Source organism: Mauremys mutica, chromosome 8 (assembly GCF_020497125.1).
Source record: "Mauremys mutica isolate MM-2020 ecotype Southern chromosome 8, ASM2049712v1, whole genome shotgun sequence".
Classification (NCBI taxonomy): Eukaryota; Metazoa; Chordata; order Testudines; family Geoemydidae; genus Mauremys; species Mauremys mutica.
Window position 1 is genome coordinate 9,562,221 of NC_059079.1, and position 25,032 is coordinate 9,587,252.

General features: G+C 38.0%; 1 protein-coding gene across 1 annotated transcript in view; it reads right to left on the reverse strand.

The window, feature by feature from the left end:
- The window catches only part of FAF1 (Fas associated factor 1), a 306,114-nt gene that overhangs the window by 72,716 nt on the left and 208,366 nt on the right, over positions 1–25,032 (reverse strand). Inside the window, exon 13 of the mRNA XM_045027160.1 lies at positions 10,676–10,830. Within this exon, the coding sequence (XP_044883095.1) occupies positions 10,676–10,830 (155 nt within the window). The remainder of the gene's footprint in view (positions 1–10,675; positions 10,831–25,032) is intronic.

A 25,032-nucleotide genomic window follows, 5' to 3' on the forward strand; every position in this document is an offset into this window, starting at 1 on the left:
GCAAGGTTAAAGGATACAGGAGAGAGATATCTCAGTCTGAATGAGACACGGAAGCTCTCCTTTCATTCTGCAGGGTACAGAATGGTTAAGACAATACCCTTAGGCTGCATGCCAGGGTTCACACTCGAAGCTGGCCACTGCTAAAACCAATTCCACCATCCACCACTGGACACCTGATAGAATCATCAATAAAAATGTAATCAAAACATACCCTGGTACCTGTCTGGACTACTAGGTTCTAAGAGGAAGGCAAAGTTGGTCCACTGCACTTGACAGTCAGCTGTGGGAAAAATTCTTCTAGGGGGCTGGGTGAGCCCAAAACACACCAGAAACCTACCACAATAAAACCATAATGCAGCTAACCACTATAACAACGCAAGAGGTGGGCAGTTTGGATGTCAAAGCAGTGTCAGCCCTAACCCAGGAGGAAAGATATATGCACTCTGCATTTCCAGATGGGAATGTCCCTGTTCAGTCAGGGCTGTTGTGAAGACCAATAGAACTGCAAGAGCAGGTAGAAGTGCCCCTGCATTATCTCCCAGTACCATCCATATCCAGGCCTTCTAGTTGGGTTTTAGGCCTTACTATAGTATATAAACTGCTCTCTTTTCATTTGTTGATTGACTTCTTCTGGTGAGGGAGTCAGGTCAAGCATCCTCAGGAGCTTCAATAACATTTGACCATAAGGTTTTATGGAGGCAGCTTTATAGATTTAAATGGAGTTGTGCTTGATTGACTTCCCTTTTTCCTCTCTGAGAGATCCCAGAGGTCAGTGCGTGGCACTTGCTCTTCTGCCTCCCCTCCCTCGCCAGGGGAACACAGAGTTCTGTTCTTTCACACTCCCTCTTCAACAAAGGTGAGAGGCTATGAGAACTGAGAGTGAGAGTGCATAGGCTGCAATGTCATTGATAGGCTTATGACCCACATCTTTACATCTCTTTCATTACGCTTGGTTTGACTGGCCACATCTGGGTGAGATATAGTTGGAGAAGAGATAGCTGGCAAAGGCATGACCATGTTAAGAGAGATGTGTGGCTGGTTGGCTACGAGACACCTCCAGAACAGTAGCTGGTTAGATGTGCTTCCTCAGTTAAAGGGATATGCCTGTCTTTCGTTAACAAAATTTATTTTCAAATTGTTAGATTGAATCCTCAGTTCTGCTTGGATATTCAGGAATCAACAATGGCCAAGCTAGTTTTATACATTTGTGTGTGCTGAAGAGGTTATCATCTTTACATTACTTGAAAAAGTGGTAGGCATTTAAAGAAAAGAGAAAAGGACAAAGTCCCTACTGCAAAGAGCTCGCAATCTAAGTTTAGACGTAATAAACGAAGTACTGTGACCTTTCCTTCCAGATGTGGACTTCCCCACATGACTTTGTCATTTCAGACTGGATCACTACAATTCACAATACAAGGGGCTCTGCCTGAAGACCGCTTTCAATTTCAGCTACTGTAGTGTAAAATGCAGCTACCTGTTTTCCTAAGAGTGTTTTTTGTATGGAGCACATTACAGCTGAGCTCCATTTACTACACACATTTCCAATACATTTTTGGGTTCAGTTCAAGGTGTTGGTTTTGTGCTATAAAGCCCTTTGCGGTTTTAAATCTTATATTGCCTTAACTAATAGACCAACTCTCCCCTGCTCCAGGTCAATAGCAGAGGGCAGTTCTGACTGATTGTCCTTATATACGTCCAGGACTGAAAGCACAGCATTCCCAGCTCTGGATCTCACTTTCCTCACTGATCCAGCTGAGCCCAAATTAGTCTACCTTCAGTCAAGTTCTAGGTATTCAGAGGCTTTTGCCTTAAGAGGTTTGAAAGGCAACTGGGTGTGAATTTAAGTTTTTACTGGTATGGTTTTGAGGTGTTGATACGTGATGTGTCAGATTTGCATATTAATTTATATACACTGTAGTTTAAAATTTTTGAAATGTGCCCAGAGGACAGTGATAGGCATGTCTTATTAACTACAAATAATTTATATTAATCAGCTCAATGGAGAGAATTTACTTTTTTTTCCTCACTCATGTGCCTCAACATAATGTGGAGCCTAGCAATCATGACTAAAACAAAATACATTCTGGTTTTAGGTTTTAAGGCTTCTGAATCTGTTTAACAAATATTTTTAAACTAGAAATTTGAAATCATCTCAAAGAAAATGCATTTTAAAATAAGGATATTTTACCTTTTCTGATGAGAGTCTGAAGTATTATAAACAGTTTAACCATCATCTATATACAGGCTGGGTTGTTCGCAATCTAAAGAGACAATCACCTTTTATCCTTTTCCTTTTTTCTTCGTCTCAGTGCTATTAGGAAACTATTCACAAGCACAACCCTGAACAATACTATGCAGTAATTATGACTAGATGACAAAGAGATGTGAACAATTACTGAGCCCATTTTGAAACCCTACACTAATAAAGTCATTAGATGCTGCCCTTGCCATGATCCTTCTAAAAGCTTCTGAAGTTACAAGAACACACGGCATTGTTTGTAGGGACAATTGCTGCTGGCAGAATGCAAACCTTGAGTTAAACCATGCTGCAAATTGATCTTGACATTCTGTTAAGACCGCCACTAAAATCAAAAGCAAAGTAGAAAAGGAGAAAATGAGCGGGTGGGATTTAATCATGGAACAGGAGGGTTCCCTCCTCACCTTCTTTCCTCCTCCTCCTCAAAACAAACCATAGAGAAAATGACAAACTCGCCTGGTGTTTGGGAACCTTTATTTTTAAAACATTAATTAGACTCTTGACCTGGCTGATTCTAGTGACTAGCACTGTATTGCTTTTAAAGGATATTAAACAAAATGTTGCAAAAAGAATAGGTAGGTTTGACAAAACTGCATAAAAAGCTTGAGTGTGCACTGAAAGTCTTAATGCCCAAAGAACAAGTCCATCTGGTTTGCAAGCTACCTACACAGAATCTATATTCACTCTCTAGGAAGCAGTCAGAAATTAACAATGATTGAGTCCAGAACACATAGACCTCACACCTGCAGTATATGTGTTGGAGGATCAAATTTGGACTGGAGAGCTAGAGTATTATGGTCAACTGGTCTTTATCCAGGCATGCATCATTCATTAGGTTAGTACTAAGGGTCAGCAACTGTGAATATGGCTAATCCTTGATGATGGAAATTGCAGGTGAGGACAACCTGCTGTTGAGAAGTGCTTTAGTCAATTAACTCTTTCCTAAGATTCAGCAAAGTGAAAAACTATCATTTGAACATTAAGACTAACAAGCACCTGTCAGCACAACTGAGAAAAGTTGGCAATGTCTTGAAATATTGCACCCAAGGGCTTGGGGTTCAAAAGCTAAGAAACTAACAGATACTCTAGGTGCTTGTTTTATGTGTTTGCTCATGCATTATATATACATACACACTAGTGGGAGTAACCTTTATTTGGCACTACCTTAACTTGGGCATTTAACATTCTCCCAAAGAAGCTGTTTTTATATAGTGTGTGTATATGCATATATAGTGGGTGTTTAGATGTACATATACATTACTAAAAAAACGAGAAGTACTTGTGGCACCTTAGAGACTAACACATTTATTTGGGCATAAGCTTTCATGGACTAAAGCCCACTTCATCAGATGCATGCAGTGGAAAATACAGTAGGAAGATATATATATATATATATATATACACACACATACAGAGAACATGAAAAAATGGGTGTTGCCATACACACTCTAACGAGATGAATAAATTAAGGTGGACTATTATCAGCAGGAAGAAAAAAAAACTTTTGTAGTGATAAGCAGGATGGCCCATTTCAAACAAATACATTACTGTGTTCATTCAACCCCCCCCCCCCCCAATACATAAAAACAATGTTATTCAGGTTGCAAAGTCAAGCATCTGATAGCGGGGAAATGCCAGATTTACGGTTGTCCCTGCAACCTTCCCTGTGTCCCCTTGTGTATCTATGCCGGAAGCAGAGATCCTATAGATAAAGTATTTTGTAATCATGTAATTAAAGACCTCATCATAATGAATACATACATGGGTGAACAAGTCAGATTGCATAGACAACTATATATCTGGCATTTCCTAATTTGTGAGTGCCTGACTTTACAACCTAAACCTTTTAACTTAGATTTTTATTTTTATATGTAATATCCTAGGGGTTTTTTTTAAAAGGAAAAAGTTAAAACAAAATGTATTGGATACAACTTTAACAGCTCCCTCATTATACATCATCAGCAAAGTTTGAACCCTAAACTTTCAGTACTGCAGCACAGACTTATACTATTTTAGCTACAGGAACAACCATATCAGCTGGCAGCTGGAGAAGGCAGTTATTCCAGAAGGGCAGTGTATGGTCTGGTGATGCCATATGCTGGATCCAGAAGAGTTGCTGGGAATACTCTGGCCTGCCTGTCTCTTTCCCCCACCCATCTGGTTCCTGTTCCATGTGGTGCCACCAGAGTGGGGGGCAGGCTGCTGTGGCCATGCACTGAGTCCCTGTGGTGTGGTCAGAGCTTTCTCTTGCCATCACTGCTACAGCTACTCTGACAGGTGTTCCCAGTACAGTACATGTTGCTGCTGTTTTAGCTGTGGCATGGTCCCAGTTCTTCAGGATATTAATAGTCAGTTATGGATTTGCCATAAGGAACACAAGTGACAAAGAGAAATGGTCATTTTTAACAGTTTATAACTCAGCCAAACCTGAATGGAATTTAATAGGGCAAGTGCAAGTCATGTCGCTAGCCCTGGGGCTTTGTCTCTGGTGAATTTCAAAGACCTCCTGCAAACAATGGAGGTGTTAGGGCTTTGCAAAAAGAAAGAAAGGAAAAGAAAAAAAGGTGATCTTTATAATGGAGAGCATTAAACAAGCTAAATACAAGGGTTACCACCGCTCTTTCTGCAATAATGCATGAGCACATACAGCAATGTCTGAAAAACACACTTGAAAAAACAGCTTTAATGAAAACATTGAGAATGGTTGAAAAATTCCCAAGTTCAGGTAATATCAAATAAAGTTTACTCCTCTAATTGACATATACCTGCAGCTGGGTGCCCAGACTTGTATCTGGAATACAGTGCATTGACAGACATCTAGTCTCCTTAGCCCCATGCCATGATGGAGGAAGGTTGCATCTGCTCCTCTGACCGTCCTATTGAATTACCCCCTCCTGGTGGACCCTCCCCAAGCCATCTAATTCCAAGGGCAGCAAGGACATTTTCACATCTCTTTGTCCTTCTTTAGTTTTTCTTCTGGCCTCAGTCTGAGCTTCCTAGCAGTTTCTGATACTAGCTGGATTTTGCTGCAGTAAACAAGTGACATTACTATAGATCACCTGCTCCAGGGCATGACACATGATTGGTTCATCTTGTTAGCCCATGGGATTAAGTGAACTTGCTTGGCCTTGGACAGTATATACAAATACTGAAAGGGTAGGGAAGCCAATGACAGTAGAGGATGGCCGTAGGTTCCTTTTCCCAACTGCTGCTAGGATCTAGTATTACTCTTATGTATTATCTTGCTAAGGTCAGTTGTACATTCTGTTGTTGTAGCCATGTTGGTCCCAGGATATTAGCGAGACAAGGTGGTTCAGGCAGTATCTCTGTTGGACCAACCTCTGTTGGCAAAAGAGACAAGGTACGCCGAGCTCTTCTTCAGGTCATAACTCAGCTCAGTATAGCTCGAAAGCTTGTCTCTTTTACCAACTGAAGTTGGTCCAATAAAAGATATTACCTCACCCACTTTGACTCAGTTGTATCTCTTGGCATTTATAAATAAATTGGTGCCTGTACTCAGCAATCCCAGTCCTAATGAGTAGTTGCATATTTAAATATTGAATTCAGGAAATGGAAAAGCTAATGTTATAATAGCAGCATTAACTGATCCACAAAGCACATATACAGTATTTTTGATAACTGAACTGTTACATTTATACCTTAGCATATACAGTCAATCTACCTTTTGTTGTCATTTCACCAACAGCAAAATGTTTGCATTCTAGGGTTAAGATTATTTGCCCCACTGACATGTCAAATAAATAGTATTTTTTGTTTGTTACTATCATTAATACCAAAAATCAACTAAAATGACTTAACAGCTGACACCTAAACTCCAACTCACAAATAAGAAAGTTACCAAAAAATTAACTCACTGAACATTAAAATACAGGGAATAAGAAATCTCTTCCTGGGGGATTCTTGTACAATAAAGTAAAAATAGTAGGTTTTTCTCCTAAATTAAGTTACCTATTTTATTATATCAGTTATTTTATACTTATCATTCTGGTTCTTTTATTCCAATGCTTTTACCATTTATGAGAAACTTTTTAGCCTATCTCAGCCAAACAAAACAACAAAAACAATCAGAACCTGCAGCATTTACTTAAAGTGATTGCTCACTACCCTGTAAAACTTGTATCAGAGACAAGGAGCCTTGAAAGTCAAAATGGAACATCTAGTTTACTGTATTAATTATAACGGTCCTCCTATTTGACAGCATCGCAGTCCACATGTAGGTGTAGCTTGAAAACTTTTTAGATATAAAAAAATACATCTCATAATCATAGTGCTAATTAACTGGCATGATTTCTTGTGTCATTGAGAGCAACAGTGATCACCAAACACTTGGGTTTACAAACTCAGTTCCTGCTTTTGTTCCTGCCGAAGTCATTTACAAAACTCCCACTGACATACTTCAGTGGTTGCTGAGTTGATGGGGCCAATACGGTTGTATTCTGTAAGAAGTTGAGCACTGCTGGATTAAGGCAATGCAAGGCTCGAGGCATATCAGAACTGAAAAATGTTGTTAAAAAATGGTGAAAAAATCTCAGCATTTCGAAGCAGTTTCTGTTTCATAGGGCTCAAAATGGATGCCTTTTAAACAATATTTTAAATCTAAACCATTACCAAAGCACTTTTCTGATGATGAATAGACATCCATACTATGACTTCTGACTAAAGTTCATTTAAAAAAAATAATAAGTAGGACCCTACCAAATTCACGGCCATGAAAAACACGTCACGGACTGTAAAATCTGGTCTCCCCCTGTGAAATCTCGTCTTGTGTGTCTATACTATCCAGATTTCACAGGAAAGAGCAGTTTCTCTCAAATTGGGGATCCGGACCCAAAAGGAAGTTGAGGGGGGTCCACAAGGTTATTTTAGGGTATTTATTTAGCGCCATGGTGTGGCATTAACACCATTACTTCTGCGCTGCTGCTGGTGGCGGCTCTGCCTTCAGAGCTGGGCTCCCGGCCAGCAGCTGCTGCTCTCCAGGTGCCCAGCTCTGAAGGCAGCGCCGCCACCAGCAGCAGCGCAGAAGTAAGGGTAGCAGTACTGCAACCTCCCCTACAATAAACTTGCGACCCCCTCAACCCCTTTTTGGGTCAGGACCCCATAATTACAACACCGTGACATTTCAGATTTAAATAGCTGAAATCATGAAATTTACAATTTTTAAAATCCCATGACTGTGAAATTGACCAAAATGGACCGAGAATTTGGTAGGGCTCTAACTACATAAGGTTATTACAATACTTTTAAAAATGTTTTTAATTGAAAATGTCATTGTTGCTAAGGAAAGATTGTGGCAATAGACTTTTTTTCTTATTAGCTGAGAACACTTTTGATTCTCTCTCTCTCTCTCTCTCTCACACACACACAGGCCCACACGCCTGTTTTCTTGAACATCAGAAGTCACTATATCGTGAAGTTATCCCATTGATAGAGCTAAATACAATATGTTGGGCTGCTATGCCTTAGAGTCAAAAATTTTGAGATCTCTGTATGCTACCAATAGCTCTGACCATTAATAACATAACATGCTCAGTCCTCATAAAACAGGCAACTGGTTGTATTGTGACTAGATTATATTGTAGGCCCTCATCCTGCAATGGAACTTGTTAGCACAGGACTTTATGCCCATGGGGGATCCCTATTTACTCCACTGGGACTCTGCATAGGATTACCAGTCCATGCCAGTGATTCCAACCTTTAAACGGCGTGAAAACAGCAGGGAACAGAAAACCAGAGTATCTCAGGAGAGGCTACATAATTTTCTGTCTAGATGGGGAAAGAAATTATCCTTAGCAGACAGCCTCCCTCTCCTTGCCAAATTACACACCGTACAACAGTGAAAGCTGTCCTTTTACTGCAGTATAGTACTCCTGGTTTGAGATGTCCCACAGAATTACATTCCATCTACCAGGATGTATAAAATAAACGGGACTGATTCTCCTCCGCATCACACTAGTTTTATACTCATGCAGCTCCACTGGCATCAATGGAATTACTCCTGAATAAACTGGCATAAGAGAAGTAGGTCCATATTATGTTTTCCCTTCTGCTTGAAGATTTAAGTATAATTGTAGAGATGCACAATAAAATTAGATCAATGTCCACTGTTGTTTCATTGAGAAACATTTTGTATATAATTTATCGTTATCCAAGTTTAGTAGTTAAACAATGATGCTAATGAGTATTTATCTATTTATGGCACTGCCCACCGCGTACTGGGCACTTTCCAAACAGAGAAGAGGCATAGTTCCTGCCCCAAGAAGCTCATAACCTAAAAAGTAAGATGTAACATTATATATAAACAATGAATCATGCTATTTTGTGCTAACATGTCTTGTTTACCCCTTACTAATTTTTAACCTCACTGTTAATATGACCATTTCTTTGTTGTAAGATGTTACCAGAAAGCAAAAAAAGAAGGCTTAAGAATCCTATCATGCTACACAATCAGTGACTAGATTCACTGAGAATAGCTATAAAGCCTTAAACAAGCCCTTTATTTTGTGTTTTAAAAGTGTCATAAGGAGTTAATAGGACACAGCTGTACAGGCTCTTTCTAACAAGCAGCTTCTGTCGCTTTGGTCACCACAGGTGTCTCTGTAACCTGCAAACTCTTATTACTAGTGTATCAAAGTTGTGCTACTTAATAGACTTCTTTAGTAAAACACAACAAAGCAATTACATGGCTGTTGATTGTCAGTCATAAAAAACTCCCTCAAACACAGTTTTTCAAAAGAAACTACACTGCAATTTTTTGTCATTGTAAAATAAAAGAAACTAGTGAATTAAATGGAGAACAGAACAATATAACAGCAGGTAGTCAACCGAACTTAGCCACTACAGATGGTTTAGAAATAGTGTTTCCTTTTACATCAAGTTGGGGGATAAAAGAAAAGGAGGAGGCTTCTTACTGCCAATGAATGGCAATACCAAAAGATTTAGCCAAGTCTCCAGTCTCTGTATTTGGCCTCATGAAAGACCCTAGATGCTTCATTTTTATCTGTGTTTGGCATTGCTTTTTTCAGCACCTTTAACTAAGTGTGATTAATACAATGATGTCATTAAAACAAATAAAAGGAATTAAAAGGATGGGAGGCTTTTGCAACACTGAAGATATTCAAGGTGAAGTTAAGATACCCTGTGAAACAGATCACAATGGTTTGGTTTTTTTAAAGTAAATTACTGCACAAGAATATTGCTCTGTTTCACTCTGACACCCTTCATCTAAAGAAAAACTAACACGATTTACAAGTTTGAGGAATAAGAATGGATAAAGTCTATATTCAGAAATCCAATTACTACTGAGCCACAGGGCAACAGGAACACAAATCTGGATGATTTGTAATTGTTCAATAATAATTTGAATTAGGTAACAACAATGAAGTTGCCCTTAAGTGAATTAATTTAACCTCTTTTGTTCACAAAACAGCACATTATTTTTGCATTACCACGCCCAAAATAGCATCATGGCAAGTGACAGTCATATGTGCACTTCAAACGTGATGAAATGAAGTCCACATTAGAAACTCAAACAGGCCTGACTTTAAAACCTTCATCATTTTTACAGACATCATGATCAACAGACCAAATAAACATATCCCAACATCTACAGGACGGAATTGTTTTTATATTAAGATATGAATGGATTGCTGACTATGTGCAAGTGAATCTGTGGTATAAGTCAAATACATCAATCAGTTTGTAGTAGAATTAAAGCTATTACCTACGTAGCTGAGTGGTCTACAAAGCACTTCCTTAAAATTATTATTTCTGTTAGACACCATTTAACTTATTAATAAATGTTAAATTTGCATTGTGATTTTTGATCGCTACCAAAAATAATTTTCAACAGGAGAATTGTTTTGTTCGTATCAGTCACATGAATTGTTCCCTTTATAATTTGTTTTATAATTATTTTTTAAAAATATCTTCTATTTAAGATGATAATTTTTCCAATTGCAATAACAAAAATAATTCTGACAGGGCCCTCAGGTAGTTAATTAATATAATCACCTCTCATTGTCAATCAATTGGTGTTGCTCACTCATTGTGGCAGTTCAAAACAAAAATCTTAAGAATATGTTTCTAGTGCTCTAGTGCTTGCAAAGGAAGATGCAAGAAAATAAATTAAATCTGCAATGAAAGAAACAGTAAACAATTTCCCAGACTCTACAACAACAGTGAGTGATCTTATAATGAGAACAAAGAGACTCAGATTCTCAGCTGGTGTAAACTGGCACAGCTCCATTGACTTCATTGGAGCGAGGCTGACTTAGACTAGAGAACACAGAATGGATTTTTTTATTTAAATAGACACCAAGAAACAAAACATTTGTTACACAGACATGGCAAGCTTCCTTGAAACAAAAGCAGCTCAGCTCACAACTCAAACTTTATTACCTTGCTCGGTTCGCTTCTTTTGTCATATCCCATGCCCAGGTTATGAAGTTCTGACTCAGATATGAAACAATAGATTCGGCACAAAGCATTTGTGAGCAGAACACATTGGTTAGTACGCTTTCATCATGGTGGAGGTAGATAGCAAGAAGCTTTCTCTGCAAAGACAGGAGAAAATACTGATCAGTGAAAACACATGTCTAACAAGTCTGTTTTGTAACTTAAAATGGCTACTGTAGGTTTGTGTGTTAGTGCGCACAAGACTATCTACAGTGCGAGGCTGACACTCAACATAAACAAATGCTGTTTCTGTAATGTTCTGATTCAGCTGTTTCATACAGTTTAGTAACATGGAAAGAGAAAGATCAAATTCTTGCAATTAAAGTCAAAGTACCCTCCATCTCCCAAAATCCACTCAAATATTTTTAATCCGAATAGTCAACATTCTCTTTCAAAATCCAAGTAAAGGCCCAAAAGTGAATTTTTCTTATTTCCAAAAAGTGATTTGGGATATCCTTCAAGTAGATGAATATTAAAGATATGCATTTTAACACAAAAAATAAAAAGCTTATTTAAACAAAAGTATCTGCAGTAAACATCTGACAGCCTCCTGAAAAATGCATATCAAGGAACATCCATTTCACATTTAGTTCTGAGAATGAACTAATTAATTTTGGCTTGCTGCACAGTAAAGACAATACTGAATATAGTTCTCTTTTACCAAAAACATGCCTTTTGTCACAACAAAGTAGATTGTAAATGTTCAGCTTAACAAAATGATACTGAATTGTTGTTAGCTTGGCTGTTGCCATAAGAGAGCCAAGTTTAGAAACAATTATGATTTCCCATTTTGCTGAAGACTAGATTATTTTAGAGATTATGTACTTGCAAGGGAGAGGATCACCTCTGCATAGTTCTTCGGAAACCAGTATCTAAATCTGCAATGAAGGTAGCCAACAATGCAACTATCAGAGGGGTAGCCGTGTTAGTCTGGATCTGTAAAAGCAGCAAAGAGTCTTGTGGCACCTTATAGACTAACAGACGTTTGGGAGCATGAGCTTTCGTGGGTGAATACCCACTTCGTCGGATGCATGTAGTGGAAATTTCCAGGGGCAGGTCTATATAAGCAAGCAAGAAGCAGGCTAGAGATAACGAGGTTAGTTCAATCAGGGAGGATGAGGCCCTCTTCTAGCAGCTGAGGTGTGAAAACCAAGAGAGGAGAAAAAGATGCAACTGTGCATCCTCCCCATAATATGGAGATGTAATGGCAGACCACATGTTGGGAAGGGAAGTGACTGCTACATCTGCGTGTACATAGGGGAAAAAGGTGGGGTGGGAATAATATAGGGAAAAAGATGATTGGGGAAAGGACCATGCTCTGATATCTGGTATTTGAGTAAATCAAAAACACAGTTTTTGAAAAGCAACAGAAAATAACCACAAAAATTATTGTTAGGGACATTATTTAAAAATACCACTTAAACATCCACGCTGAGAAGGCAAGTGACAAGTATGGCAAATGGGTGAGTGTTTTTGTATATAATTTTTATAAAGGTAATTGAAAATCTATCCATAAGAAGTAACATCTATGTAGGATACCGAGCTGGTACCTGGCATTAATATATCAAGATATGGGGTACAATTTGGGGGCAATTCATTTTTAGAAAAATCAGTCCATTTATAACCTAGAACAGTGGCTATGGGTAAAGCTTAGCAGCGTCTGTTTAAACAAAAAGAAGAGTACATTTGAACATTAGACTTTGAGAAAGGGATTAGTAATATACATTAATGTTTGTCTGATTTAATTTAAATGTTCTTCAGAACCAAATACACATGTGCCAGGAAAGGCCATTAATAAGCCTAACATGCAGAGTTCCATATAAGTGCAGCCAACAGTGTTGACTGAAACTAAACTTGAAAATCCAGGGCACTTATTGCTTGATATTGTGCATTAAACAGCATCTCTGTGGTGATATTTAATTTAAAAAGAAGAAAGAGACGGGGGAAGATCAGGCACTGTCTGTTTTTGAAGATCAGCCGTTCTGCATTTCAAAGCATCGATCCCTGCAATATCCAGGTTACTGTGCTAGAATCTCGACTATTATATAGCAGTTGTAAGAGAGGGAGGGCAAAGATGTGTTTACTCAGTGATTAGGGCCTTAGAATAAGCCTCTAGCTCCTAGAGAGACAACTCACCACTTATTCATTTGGGCCAATTCACAAAGCCTAGAAAGATTAAACATCCATGCTGGGAAGACAAGCGAATGCAGACGGTGAAAAAGAAATAAAAATTCTTTAAAAACTCTTAGATGACTTCATTATTTTTTCCACAAGGAAACTTTAGGAAAGTGTTTAGTTAGAGAAAAACCCACATTGACCTCTCTCTAAACCCTTAATCTTTCCTTTGTGGTGGCACTGCTTTGTGGTAAGCGGATGGCTTTGCTCTCCTCTTTTCACTGGGAGCTGATAAAAAAAGGCTCTTGAGAAACACTTTTAGTTCCAAAGAAACAACCCCATGAAACTGTTAAATATGAGATTCCATCCAACTGAATGTTCCAAAATATGTACAGTTTTAAGATTAAAAGATTACGGCCAAATTTTAGTAAACAAGACAGGCACACAAATTTATACACACAAACAACAGATGTCTACATTTGAACTACCTTATTTGTGAGTAAAATTATCATTTGCATCCAGATATCAGGTAGTTAGATGGCTAAATTATCTTTTGTAACTTCAGTTGATTGCACCTGTAAAATCAAGGGGCCAAAAAACTTACAGGCCACATTGAGGTTTACTGTTAGGATAATAGTAAAAAGTGGCAGTAGAAAGAGAATTTAAATGATAGCAAATATACTTTAAAAAAATCAAAACTAGTCATCTCCTGAGCATCCTTTGCTAGGAAAATGTATGTTGCTTTCATATTTTTTACAATGCACTTTTTAGGTTTTTTTTTTAAATACACTAGGGCTGGGATTTCCAAAAGTGCCTAAGGATCTGATTTTTAAAGGTTGATCTCAATGGGAGTTAGGTGCCTACGTGCTTTTGAAAATACCACTAAGCGTCTATCTGCATTTTTAGGTGCCTAAATGCCTTTAAAAATCTAGCCCTAACCCTCTGTCTGCACTGGCAAGTGAAAGACAAAACTTTTGTTGTTCAGAGGTGTTAAAAACAACAACAAACACCCCCCCCCCCCCCGAAAGACAAAAGTTTTGTCAACAACAAGTGCCGGTGTAAACAGTGCTTTGTCCTGCCTTAACACTGCTCCTTGGGGGTGGAAGTTTTTTGTTGGCAGGAGAGCTCTCTCCTGCTGACAAACAGCAGCTACACTGCGCACCTTTTAGCGGCACGGCTGTAGCGGCACAGCTGTGTCACTGAAAGCTGTGTAGTGTAGACATAGCCTAAGGTGACTTAGGAGCACAAGTCTCATTGAAAGTTAATGGATCTAAGTGACTCAGGCACTTTTGAAAAAATCACATGCCTCGATTGTAAATAGTTCCACCTGGGACTTTAGCTGGATAATAAGTTTTCTGCTACTCCCATTCCTATACCAGGTATTGAGGAAGATGAGAAGGAAAAAAGCTCTCATTATGTTAATATTCCAAGAAGGCCTCAGCGAAGGACCCTTATCAGTGACACACTAGGGCTTCCATTAACAGACTTCTTGTGCAGAAGCCCAGTACACCTCACCAGTTTTCTAGTCTTGACCATCAAAGTCTCAAGAACACTTACATTCCTGTGGCACTTGAGAAAAGTTCATTTCTTTTGCACTCTTATAGAAGGAATGAGGGAACCCCTGTCACTGGTGCTTTAAGTAGAAACAAACAAACAAACAAAAAGAAATAGATCTTAAGGATGCTGAAAGAGTGGACTATTCAGGGAATTGGCCTTTTACCTATGTTTAAATCCAGCCTAGTCAAGTTTCTACTAGATACGTATTCACAGCTCAAAAACAAATATCACAATTAGCATTCTTCTTGACAGTCTAATAAAGTAGCTTGAAATCCTATTTCACCCTCTCTTTTGCGACCAAACAGATTATTTCAATCTCTAGACCAGCCAATTGAAATTAATACAAATCTAGCCCAGTGTTCTATATGGCAGCTATGAAACTAATCAGTTTTGTTCATTTCATTTTTCTGGTGCTGCTTAGGAAAGGTATGAGCATCAGGAGAAGCACCAGCTCTATCTGAAAGCTCAGAGCACTGCATCAGTTCACACTTGGAAAATTAACTTTAGAACCATAAGGACAAGAAACTCAACAGTTTTTAAATCAAAACTTAAACTGCAGAAATCAGTACCTTAGGTTTCCACAGTCGTCAGGGAGAGCTTCCCACTAGTCATCAGTGAGTGGGCAAGAGGATTTTTTCAAGCCTATAGATTGGTAGTTTTCAACCTGTGGTCCACAGACCCCGGGGGTCCCAAAGTCTATGTCTGAGATTTCCAAATTTGATTTTTTTTTAGGGGTCCGCAAATGAAAAAAGGTTGAAAAACACTGCTTTAGAGTCATAATGATAAATAGATTTTAAGGCCCAAAGGGACCAATATGATAATCTAATCCGACCTCCAGCATAACACAAGCCATGGAACCTCACCAAGTAATTTCAGCAGCAAGCCCATAATTTCTGTTTGAGCTATCACATATCTTTAAGAAAACAACCAGTCTTAATCAAAAGACTAAATGATTAAGAAACCACGACATCCTTCAGTAAATTGTTCTAATGGTTAATTACTCCTCCTCACTGTTAAAAATGCCCACCTTATTTCTAGTCTAAATTTGTTTCACTTCAGCTTCCACCCATTAGATCTCCTTATTTCCTTTTCTGCTAGTTTAAAGAGCTGACTACTATTAGAAGTCTCTTCCCAATGCAGGAACCTGCAGAATGTGATCAAGTCACCTTTTAATCTTCTCTTGGATAAACTAAATAGATCAAGTTTCTTAAGTATCTCACTATAAAGCATCTCTTCCTGTACCTCTTTTCTGAATACTTTCCAAACAGGATGTTGAAAAATTGAAGCCTGGACACCAGAACTGGACATAATATTCCAGTAATCATCTCACTAATCCCATATCTTGACTTGACATTCCCCTGCTTATGACTCCAAGGACCATAGTCACCTTGTTAGCTACGGTGGTATGCTGGGAGCTCATGTCCAGCTGGTTATCTACCATAACCCTTAAGTCTTTTTCAGTGTCATTGCATTACAGGGTACTCTCTCCCATCTTGTAAGTGTGACCTACATTTTTTGTTCTTAAATGTATGACCTTGCAATTGGCTCTAGGTTAAAACATTGTTCAAATTTGCCCACCTTACCAAGTGATCCAGATTGATCTGTATAACTGACCCATTCCCATTGTTATTTACAATTCCACCAATTTTTGTGTCATTTGCAAATTTTACCAGCAATTACTTTACAGTTTCTTCCAGATCACTGAGAAATATATTGAATAGCATTTGGCCAAAAACGGATCAGTGTGGGATCCCACTAGAAATACTCCCATAAAATGATTCTTAACTTACAATTACTTTCTGAACTTTATCAGTTAACCAGCTTTTAATCCATTTAATGTGGGCTACATTGATTTTGTACAGTGTTGGTTTTTCCTAAATCAGAATGTCATGAAGGACTAAGTCAAATGCTTTACAGGTCTTAGTACAAGACTTTAAAGAACACTAATAAAAATGGATTTTCCTCTGACATATAGCATTCAAAGCATTAAGGAAAGAGTGAAATTCTGGCACTGTACTGACAATCCTATGCATTCATAAATCATGTTTCAGGTTCCAAAATATAATGAGATTGCATTAAGGTTTTTTAAAATAAATTTTGGGAACTTTTAATCTGTCTCCAGGTGTTGGAGCCTTTAGAGACTCTCTCTTGAAGCTCTAACCACAACTTTCCATCTAAAAATAAATTAAGTAAACTGAGATTCTAATGTATCAACGGGAATCCAGGTGCTGGAGCTTTAAGAAAAATGACAAGAGCAGTGATAAAATTGTGAGAATTGGTAGCACTGGTGACCTGAAATTTTGCTTTCTGCATCTCACACCCACCTGTTCAGGATAATAATTGAAGCAGAAATGCTTACTCAATAGCATCTGGTAAATGCACAAATGTTCTTTCAAGCTAGAAGGTTTCCTGAATCAAGATCCTTCTTCTTCCCCCAGCCCAAAGGCTTTGTGCAGTGAGAATTGATTTTAACTGAACAAAAGGACATGTTTTCCACTCTTTAAGCCTTTCAAATGAACAACCTGACCCATCTATCTAAGGTAGCCTTAGAGACTTTAAAACCACTTTAAAAAGTCTCCTTGAGCACAAGCAGATATTCTAATACACATCATCTTCATCTCATGAGCAGAATTTAAGCCCTCTTTGATATCCAGATGACAGATGTTAGAGTTGATTCCACTTTGATGACAGATTAAGGCAGAAACTGGGCAAAGCTCAAACCCATTTCCAGTGAAACTATGTGTTTATCCCTGGGTAGCAGAATGAGGACACACAGGAAACTTTGTGTGTGTTTGTATTACATACATGACGGAGAAAGAAAAACAATTTTAAAAGCTAAGGATTGCTAATTCCAACATCTAATGCACCATCAGAAGTGTTGGACTAGAATGAACCCAAGAGGACACAGACACCAAAAGCTGACAGAATAGGAACACTAACCAGGTTCAATTCTCCTAAAGGAATCTGGCCTAAACATATTCCATGGATACACAGATTGTAAGGTCCGAAGGAACCACTGTGATTATCTAGTCTGACCTCCTGCATAACACAGGTCATAGGACTTCTCTAAATTAATTCCTGTTTGACCTAAAAGCACAACTTTAAGAAAAACACCTGATTTTGATTAAAGAATTTCCAGAGATGGAAAATCTAGCCTCACCCTTGGTAAGCTGTTCCAATAGCTAATCACCCTCACTATTAAAAATTTGCATCTTATTTCAAGTCTGAATTTGTCTAGCCATTTGATCTTGTTATATCTTTATCGGATAGATTGAAGAGCCCTCTATTATCAAATATCTATTCCCCATGTAGGTACTTATAGACTGTGATTAAGTCACCACTTAACTTTCTCTTTGACAAGCTAAATAGATTGAGCTCCTTGAGTTTTTCACTATAAAGCATGTTTTCCAATCCTTCAGTCATTATTGTGGCTCGTCTGAACCCTCTGCATTTTATCAACAGATTTCTTGAATTGTGGACATCAGAACTAGACACAGAATTCCAATAGCAGTCATACCAGTGCCAAACACAGAGGTAAGGACCAGAAGACAATTGATAACCTCTGGTTCTTACTTCTCAGAGCACTAGGAGCCATTACTTAAGCTTTAAGCACACTCAGAGCTTAAACAGTTGTATTTACACTTTTGTTTAAGTATTTTCAGCAAGGTGCTCAGATACCATGGTGGTGGATGCCAAACAATTCAAATCAGATCACACTGATAACCTATATTCCATCTCTCCTTCAAAAATTCCAAGTTATAAATTAGAGAATGATTTCTGTGGCAGAAACCTGTGTGTTCGCACTATTGGGGGCAGGGGAAATGCAAGAGGATGGAATTCCAAATTTTATAAAGCTTTTCAGAGGTGACTTAGAATTTAAGAGGTGGCTTAACACATTCAAGATGTTTATTAGTAGAGTATGATGATGATGATGAAGTGCATTTATATACCACCTTTCATCCTGAAAGATACCAGATCTCTCTATAAAGAATTGCTTCATCTGCAAACGAAATACAAACACTGTTTAACAGTGCAAAAGAATGGTAACACTTGAGGACAGGAAGTGAAGAATAATAGTCACTTGAAACCACAAGGAAAACATTTAATAGATTCATAGATTCCAAGGCCAAAACAGTTTATGATGATAATCTAATCCAATTTCCTGTATAACACAGGCCATAGAATGTCCCCAAATAATTCCTAGATCAGAGCTTATAGAAAAACATCCAAGCTTGATATAAAAATTTCAGTGATGAAGAATCCACTATGACCCTTGGTAAATTGTCCAGCAATTAATTACCTCACTGTCAAATATTTATGTCTTATTTCCAGTAGAAATTTGTCTAGTTTCCACTTTCATCCATTGGATCATTTTATACCTTTCTCTGCTAGACTGAAGAGTCCATTATTAAATATTTGTTCACCACATAGATATTTATAGACTAATCAAAACACTCCTTAACTTTCTCTTTGTTAAGCTGAATAGATTGAGCTCTTTGAGTCTATCACTATAAGACAGGTTTTCTAATCCTTCAGTCATTCTTATGGTTCTTCTCTGAACTCACTCTGATTTTCAACATCTTTCCTGAATTGTGGACATCAGAACTGGACTCAGTATTGGAGTAGCAGTCACACCAGTGCCAAATACAGAGGTAAAATAAGTTCTGTACTTCTACTCACAATTTTCCTGTTTATACATCCCAGGATCACATTAGCTCTTTTGGCCACAGCATCATATTGAGAGCTGAGGTTCAGCTGATTATCCACTACAACCCACAAATCTTTTTCAAAGTCACTGCTTCGCAGCAATGACTCCCCCATCCTGTATGTATGGCCTAGGTACATACATTTACATTTACCCATATTAAAAACACATAGTTTGAAATACCAAGGTACAAAACATACAGGAATGACAGAACAGCTCATGCTGGTGGGGGAGTGGCACTATACGTGCAAGAAAGCATAGAGTCAAACATAATAAAAATCTTAAATGAAAATTGTACCACAGAATCTCTATCACTAGAAATTCCATGCTTGACTAGTAAGAGTATAGCAGTACAAATACACTACTGACCACCCGACCAGGATGGTGACCATGATTGTGAAATGCTGATGGAAATTAGAGAGGCTATAAAAATAGAAAACTGAATAATAATGAGGGATTTCACCTGGCCCCACATTAACGGGGTGCATGTCATGGGATGGGATGCAGAAATAAAGTTTCTAGACACTATTAATGACTGCTTCTGGGAGCAGCTAGGCCTGTAACCCACCAGGGAAGAGGTAATTCTTGATTTAGTCATAAGTGGACAACAGGATCTGGTCCAAGATCTCAATATAACTGAACTGCTTGGAAAAGCAACCATAACATAATTAAATTTAACATTCTTGTGTGTGGAAAATATCAAAGAAGTCTGTCACAGTAGCATTTAACTTCAGAAAGCGGGAACTATACAAAAATGAGGAAGCTAGTCAGAAATTAAAAGGAACAGTCACAAGAGTGAAATGCCTGCAAAAAGGCACCCTTTAAAATTTGGAAGTCAAATCATACTAAGGAAAATAGAAAGAAGCATAAATTCTGGCAAGCCAAGTGTAAAAGTATAATTAGGCAGGCCAAAAAAGAATTTGAAGAAAAATTAGCCAAATACGCAAAAACTAACAGCAAAAACAAAACTTAAGTACTTCAGAGGCAAGAAGCCTGCCAACAATCTAGGGGGGCACTGGATGACCAAGGTGCTAAAGGAGCACTCAAGGAAGACAAGCAGGAGAAGCTAAATGAGTTCTTTGCATTGTTCTTCACTGCAGAGGATATGAGGGAGATTCCCATACCTCAGCCATTCTTTTTAGGTGACATATCTGAGAAACTGTCCCAGATCGAGGTGTCACTAGAGGAGGTTTTGGAACAAATTGATTAATTAAACAGTAATAAGTCACCAGGACCAGATGGTATTCACCCAAGAGTTCTGAAGGAACTCAAATATGAAATTTCAGAACTCACAACTGTGGTATGTAACCTAACACTTAATCAGTTTCTGTACTAGATCACTGGAGGATAGCTAATGTGACACCAATTTATTTAAAAGGCTCTAGAAGCGATCCTGGCAATTACAGGCTGGTAAGCCTAATTTCAGTACCAGGCAGATTGGCTGAAAGTACAGTAAAGAACAGAATTATTGGACACACAAATTAACATGATTTGTTGGTGAAAAGTCAACACGACTTTTGTAAAAGGAAATCATGCCTCACCAATCTATTCAAAATCTTTGAGGGGATCAACAGACATTTGGACAAGGGTGATCCAGGAGATATAGTGTACTCGGACTTTCAGAACACCTTTGACAAGGTTCCTTATCAAAGGCTCTAAAACAAAATAAGCAGTCATGGGATAAGAGGGAAGGTCCTCTCATGGATCAGTAAGTGATTCAAAGACAGGAAACAAAAGGTAGGAATAAATGGGTCAGTTTTCAGAATGGAGAGAGGTAAATAGTGATGTTCTCCAGGGATCTGCATTGGGACCAGTGCTCATAAGTGATCTGGAAAAGGGGGTAAACAATGAGGTGGCAAAGTTAGCAGATGATATGAAATTATTCAAAATAGTTAAATCCAAAGCTGACTGTGAAGAGCTACAAAGGTGTCTCACAAAACTGGGTAACTGGGCAACAAAATGGCAGATGAAATTCAGTATTGAGAAATGCAAAGTAATGCACATTGGAAAAGATAATCTCAACTTTATATACAAAATGATGGAGTCTAAATTAGTTATTACCACTCAAGAAATTAATCCTGGAGTCATTGTGAATATTTCTTTGAAAATATCCACTCCATATCCAGCAGCAGTCAAACAAGTTAAACAGAAGAAGTTAAACCGTAAAGAAACGGATAGATAATAAGAGAGTAAATGACATAATGCCACTATAGAAATCCATGGTATGCCCATACCTTGAATACTACATGCAATTCTGGACATCCCATCTCAAAAAAAAAGATATATTAGAATTAGAAAAAGTACACCGAAGGGCAGCAAAAATGAGTAAGAGTATGGAACAGCTTCCATATGAGGAGAGATTAAAAAGACTGGGAATATTGATCTTTGAAAAGAGATGACTAAGAGGTGATATGATAGAAGTCTATAAAATCATGACTGGTGTGGAGAAAGTGAATAAAGAAGTGTTATTCATATCTTAACATAACACAAGAACCAGGGGTCACCCAATGAAATTAATCAGCAGTAGGTTTAAAACAAACAAAATTAAGTACTTCTTCATAGAACGCACAGTCAGTCTGCGGAACTCCTTAGCGGAGGATGTTATGAAGGCAAAAACTGTAAGTGGATTCAAAAAAGTATTAGACAAGTTCATGGAGTACATATCCATCAATGGCTATTAGCCAAGATGGTCAGGGATGCAACTGCATGCTCAGGGTGTCCCTAAGCCTCTGACTTCCAGACGCTGGGACTGGATCATTCAGTAATTGTCTTGTTCTGTTCATTCCCTTTGATGCATTTGGCATTGGCCAGTGTTAGAAGACAGGACACTGGGCTAGATGGACCTTTGGTCTAACTCAGTATGGCCATTCTTATATTGTTTGCTTGCACCCAATTTACCCACAGATCCAGATAGCTCTGAATCAGTTACCCATCCTCTTAATTATTTCCTCAATTTTTGTGTCATCTGCAAACCTCATCAGTGATGATTTTATATTTTATTCCAGGTCAATTGATAAAAATGCTAAATAGCGTAGGGCCAAGAACCAGCCCCTGTGGGACCCCACTGGAAGCACCCATTTTACGACTATTTCCCATTTATAATTACATTTTGAGACCTATCAGTTAGCCAGTTTTTAATCCATTTAATGTGTGCCATGTTAATTTTATCTCTCTCTAGCCTGTTTAATCAATATGTTGTGCAATACAAGCAGAGATAAAAAATAACAATTACTCATGTTGCAATCTGGTAAGGATACATCTTTTGCACAATGAGCCATTAGATTTTTATTTGTTTGGATTTACACAAAAAATAAAAAAGAAGTACCTATCCCAAGCTCCAGGTGTCTGACACAAGTTACATTAACGAAAACAATTAAATAGTTGCTTACCCTTGACAGTCAACAGGATTGAACTGTTTTAAAGACTACAAATGTGCAAAGTAGCCAGTTTTATGTCTCAGAAAAAAGAAGGCATCTCTCCAGCTGGATAGTGCTCTTGAGCATCATGCTGGGGCAATACCAAAATACTCAATCAGAAGGAAGACTGTGGACTAGTGGATCAACAATACCACTTAATGCAGCATTCAGGTTTTCCATCTACATACAAGATATACCAACTACATACAAAGAAATCAGCACTTCAGATGATGAGATCACAGCCCTAGATGATATGGTTAAAAAAACATTTTTGTGGAGAATGAGAAATATAACCTTTTTAGTCAGTAGATTGTCTAATAAGGCTGCGGTATCTTTTTTTCGATCACAATATATTTGGGTTCCTTAAAATAATAAGTACTCTTTGAAAAAAAATGTTTTAAAAACTTTTCTTACAGTCACTGTTCCTAAAATATTACAAGGGACTTCCTCTTTCTATGCTAGTAAAGTACTGTGGATAACCCTGGAGCCCAAATCAACTCTGCAGTCTAAAAAAAATCATTTTTACAGTCAACACTGTGAAATCTGAAAAGCTCTTCAAAAGATTGCTTTGGACGTATTGTCATTTCAAGATAATTTTTACTACTCTCAGAATTGCCAATGTTCTTTCCAGATCTTTCAAAAGATGTGGCTCTCACAGAGCAGAAAACAACTGAATAAGGAAAGCATGAAACCTAGCCGATAGTTTACAGGCTCCTTCTGGCATCTTGGGTGTTCTGCAGGGCCCAGCCAAATAGTATTTCCAGCAAGCAATGTCACTGAAAGACGGAGAATCAGTCTAAACTTAGATGAATATAACCTACCTATTCACTCACAGCCAAAGGTGATGTTACAAGATGAGAAAACTACACGCCTGATTTTCAACAATACTGAGCAGTTCCAGCTCCCATGATTTCAGATAGTGTTGCTGGTGCTCAACACTTCTGAAAATCAGGCCCAATATAGCTAGTCATACTGAAGGCAGATTGTGGACAATTTAACCAAATCCTGGGCTACACTGACAGATGACGCTATTTTCTATGCAGCTGACGAAGTGGGTATTCACCCACAAAAGCTTATGCTCCAATACTTCTGTTAGTCTATAAGGTGCCATAGGACTCTTTGCCACTTTTTACAGATCCAGACTAACACGGCTACCGCTCTGATGCTATTTTCTAAGTTCTATAATGGCTTCCACTTGACTTAGAACCATTATAAATATAGCCCTTCCTAAAGTAAGGACTCTTTCTTTTAGCAACAGCAGGATGGGATTTCTTTCTGAAAAGGTGACAGGTATGGACTTGGGATTCTGAGCAGTAAGCAGAAGGAATCAAAGGTTTAATTTCCAACTTTTGCTGCTGTCTAAATCACAACAGCAGATGGGCTAGAACAACAGCTGGTTCATACACAGAGAGACCTCATCACTCCTCTACTCTCTGCACACCAAATTACAACTCAACAAAACGAAAGTATGCTTCACATAGTACAATATCTAGTACTCATCATCATATAGAGAGAGAAACTTATAAGTATTGTATTACAAGAAAGGCTAATAATACAATACAGATTTTTTTTTAAAAGACAAGATAAAGAAGAAGAGCCTCAAGAAATAACACTTTCTATTGAAATATAATGGAGAAAAACAAAGACCATACTACAGCATGAAATATAGAGCAAATACAGTCATGTTTGGAGTTAAACTAAAAAGAAAGACAAGATTGCAAATATATAAGGATCAAATATATATATATACACACACAACAGCAATCAGGTTACAAAATTCACCACAACTATAAAAAACACTATGGCATTAATAGATAGAAATGGTTTAGGTTTGGATGGATGTGAGGTGCAACTCTTTGGCTAATCTCTGCTAAGGCTGGCATGTTGTCTACATATACAATTTCCATTATGTTATGCTAATGAGACACCAAGTTGTAAAACACATAGACAAATATAATACAGCAGGAAGGCTTCTGTAAATGAATATTCTGCTGCTCCAGTCTATTACAATTCTTCCAGTGAATCAGCATGTTGGTGGATGAGAAAGGGCCAATTTATTTGGACATGCAAAAAGTCTTAAATTAAGTCAAATTATAGGAGGAAATTAAGTACCCAGAGTTAAAGTTCGGCCATAGATCAAAAACTGTCTAAGAGATAGAAATCAAAGTGCTGGTCTAAGTGGCTAATTGTCAGGATGCAACGAGTGCGTACAATGCAGGGGGCCACTAAGGATCTGCAATAGGAGTGACATTTAATATAACTATTAGAAGTGGGTGGAGAGAGGAATTGAGAGAGACCAGAGGTGATCTGACAGAGGTATATAAAAATTAGTGCTATTGAGAAGGTAAATCAGATGATCCTCTATCCTCTCTCATAATAAAAGACGCAGGGATCACCCACTGAAATTGAAAAGCAAGCAACCATTGATAAAAAGGAAATACTTTAATTTTTAATTATTCAAGCAAAGAACTTAGTGGAAGGCAAAAAGAGAGATTAGACATACATAA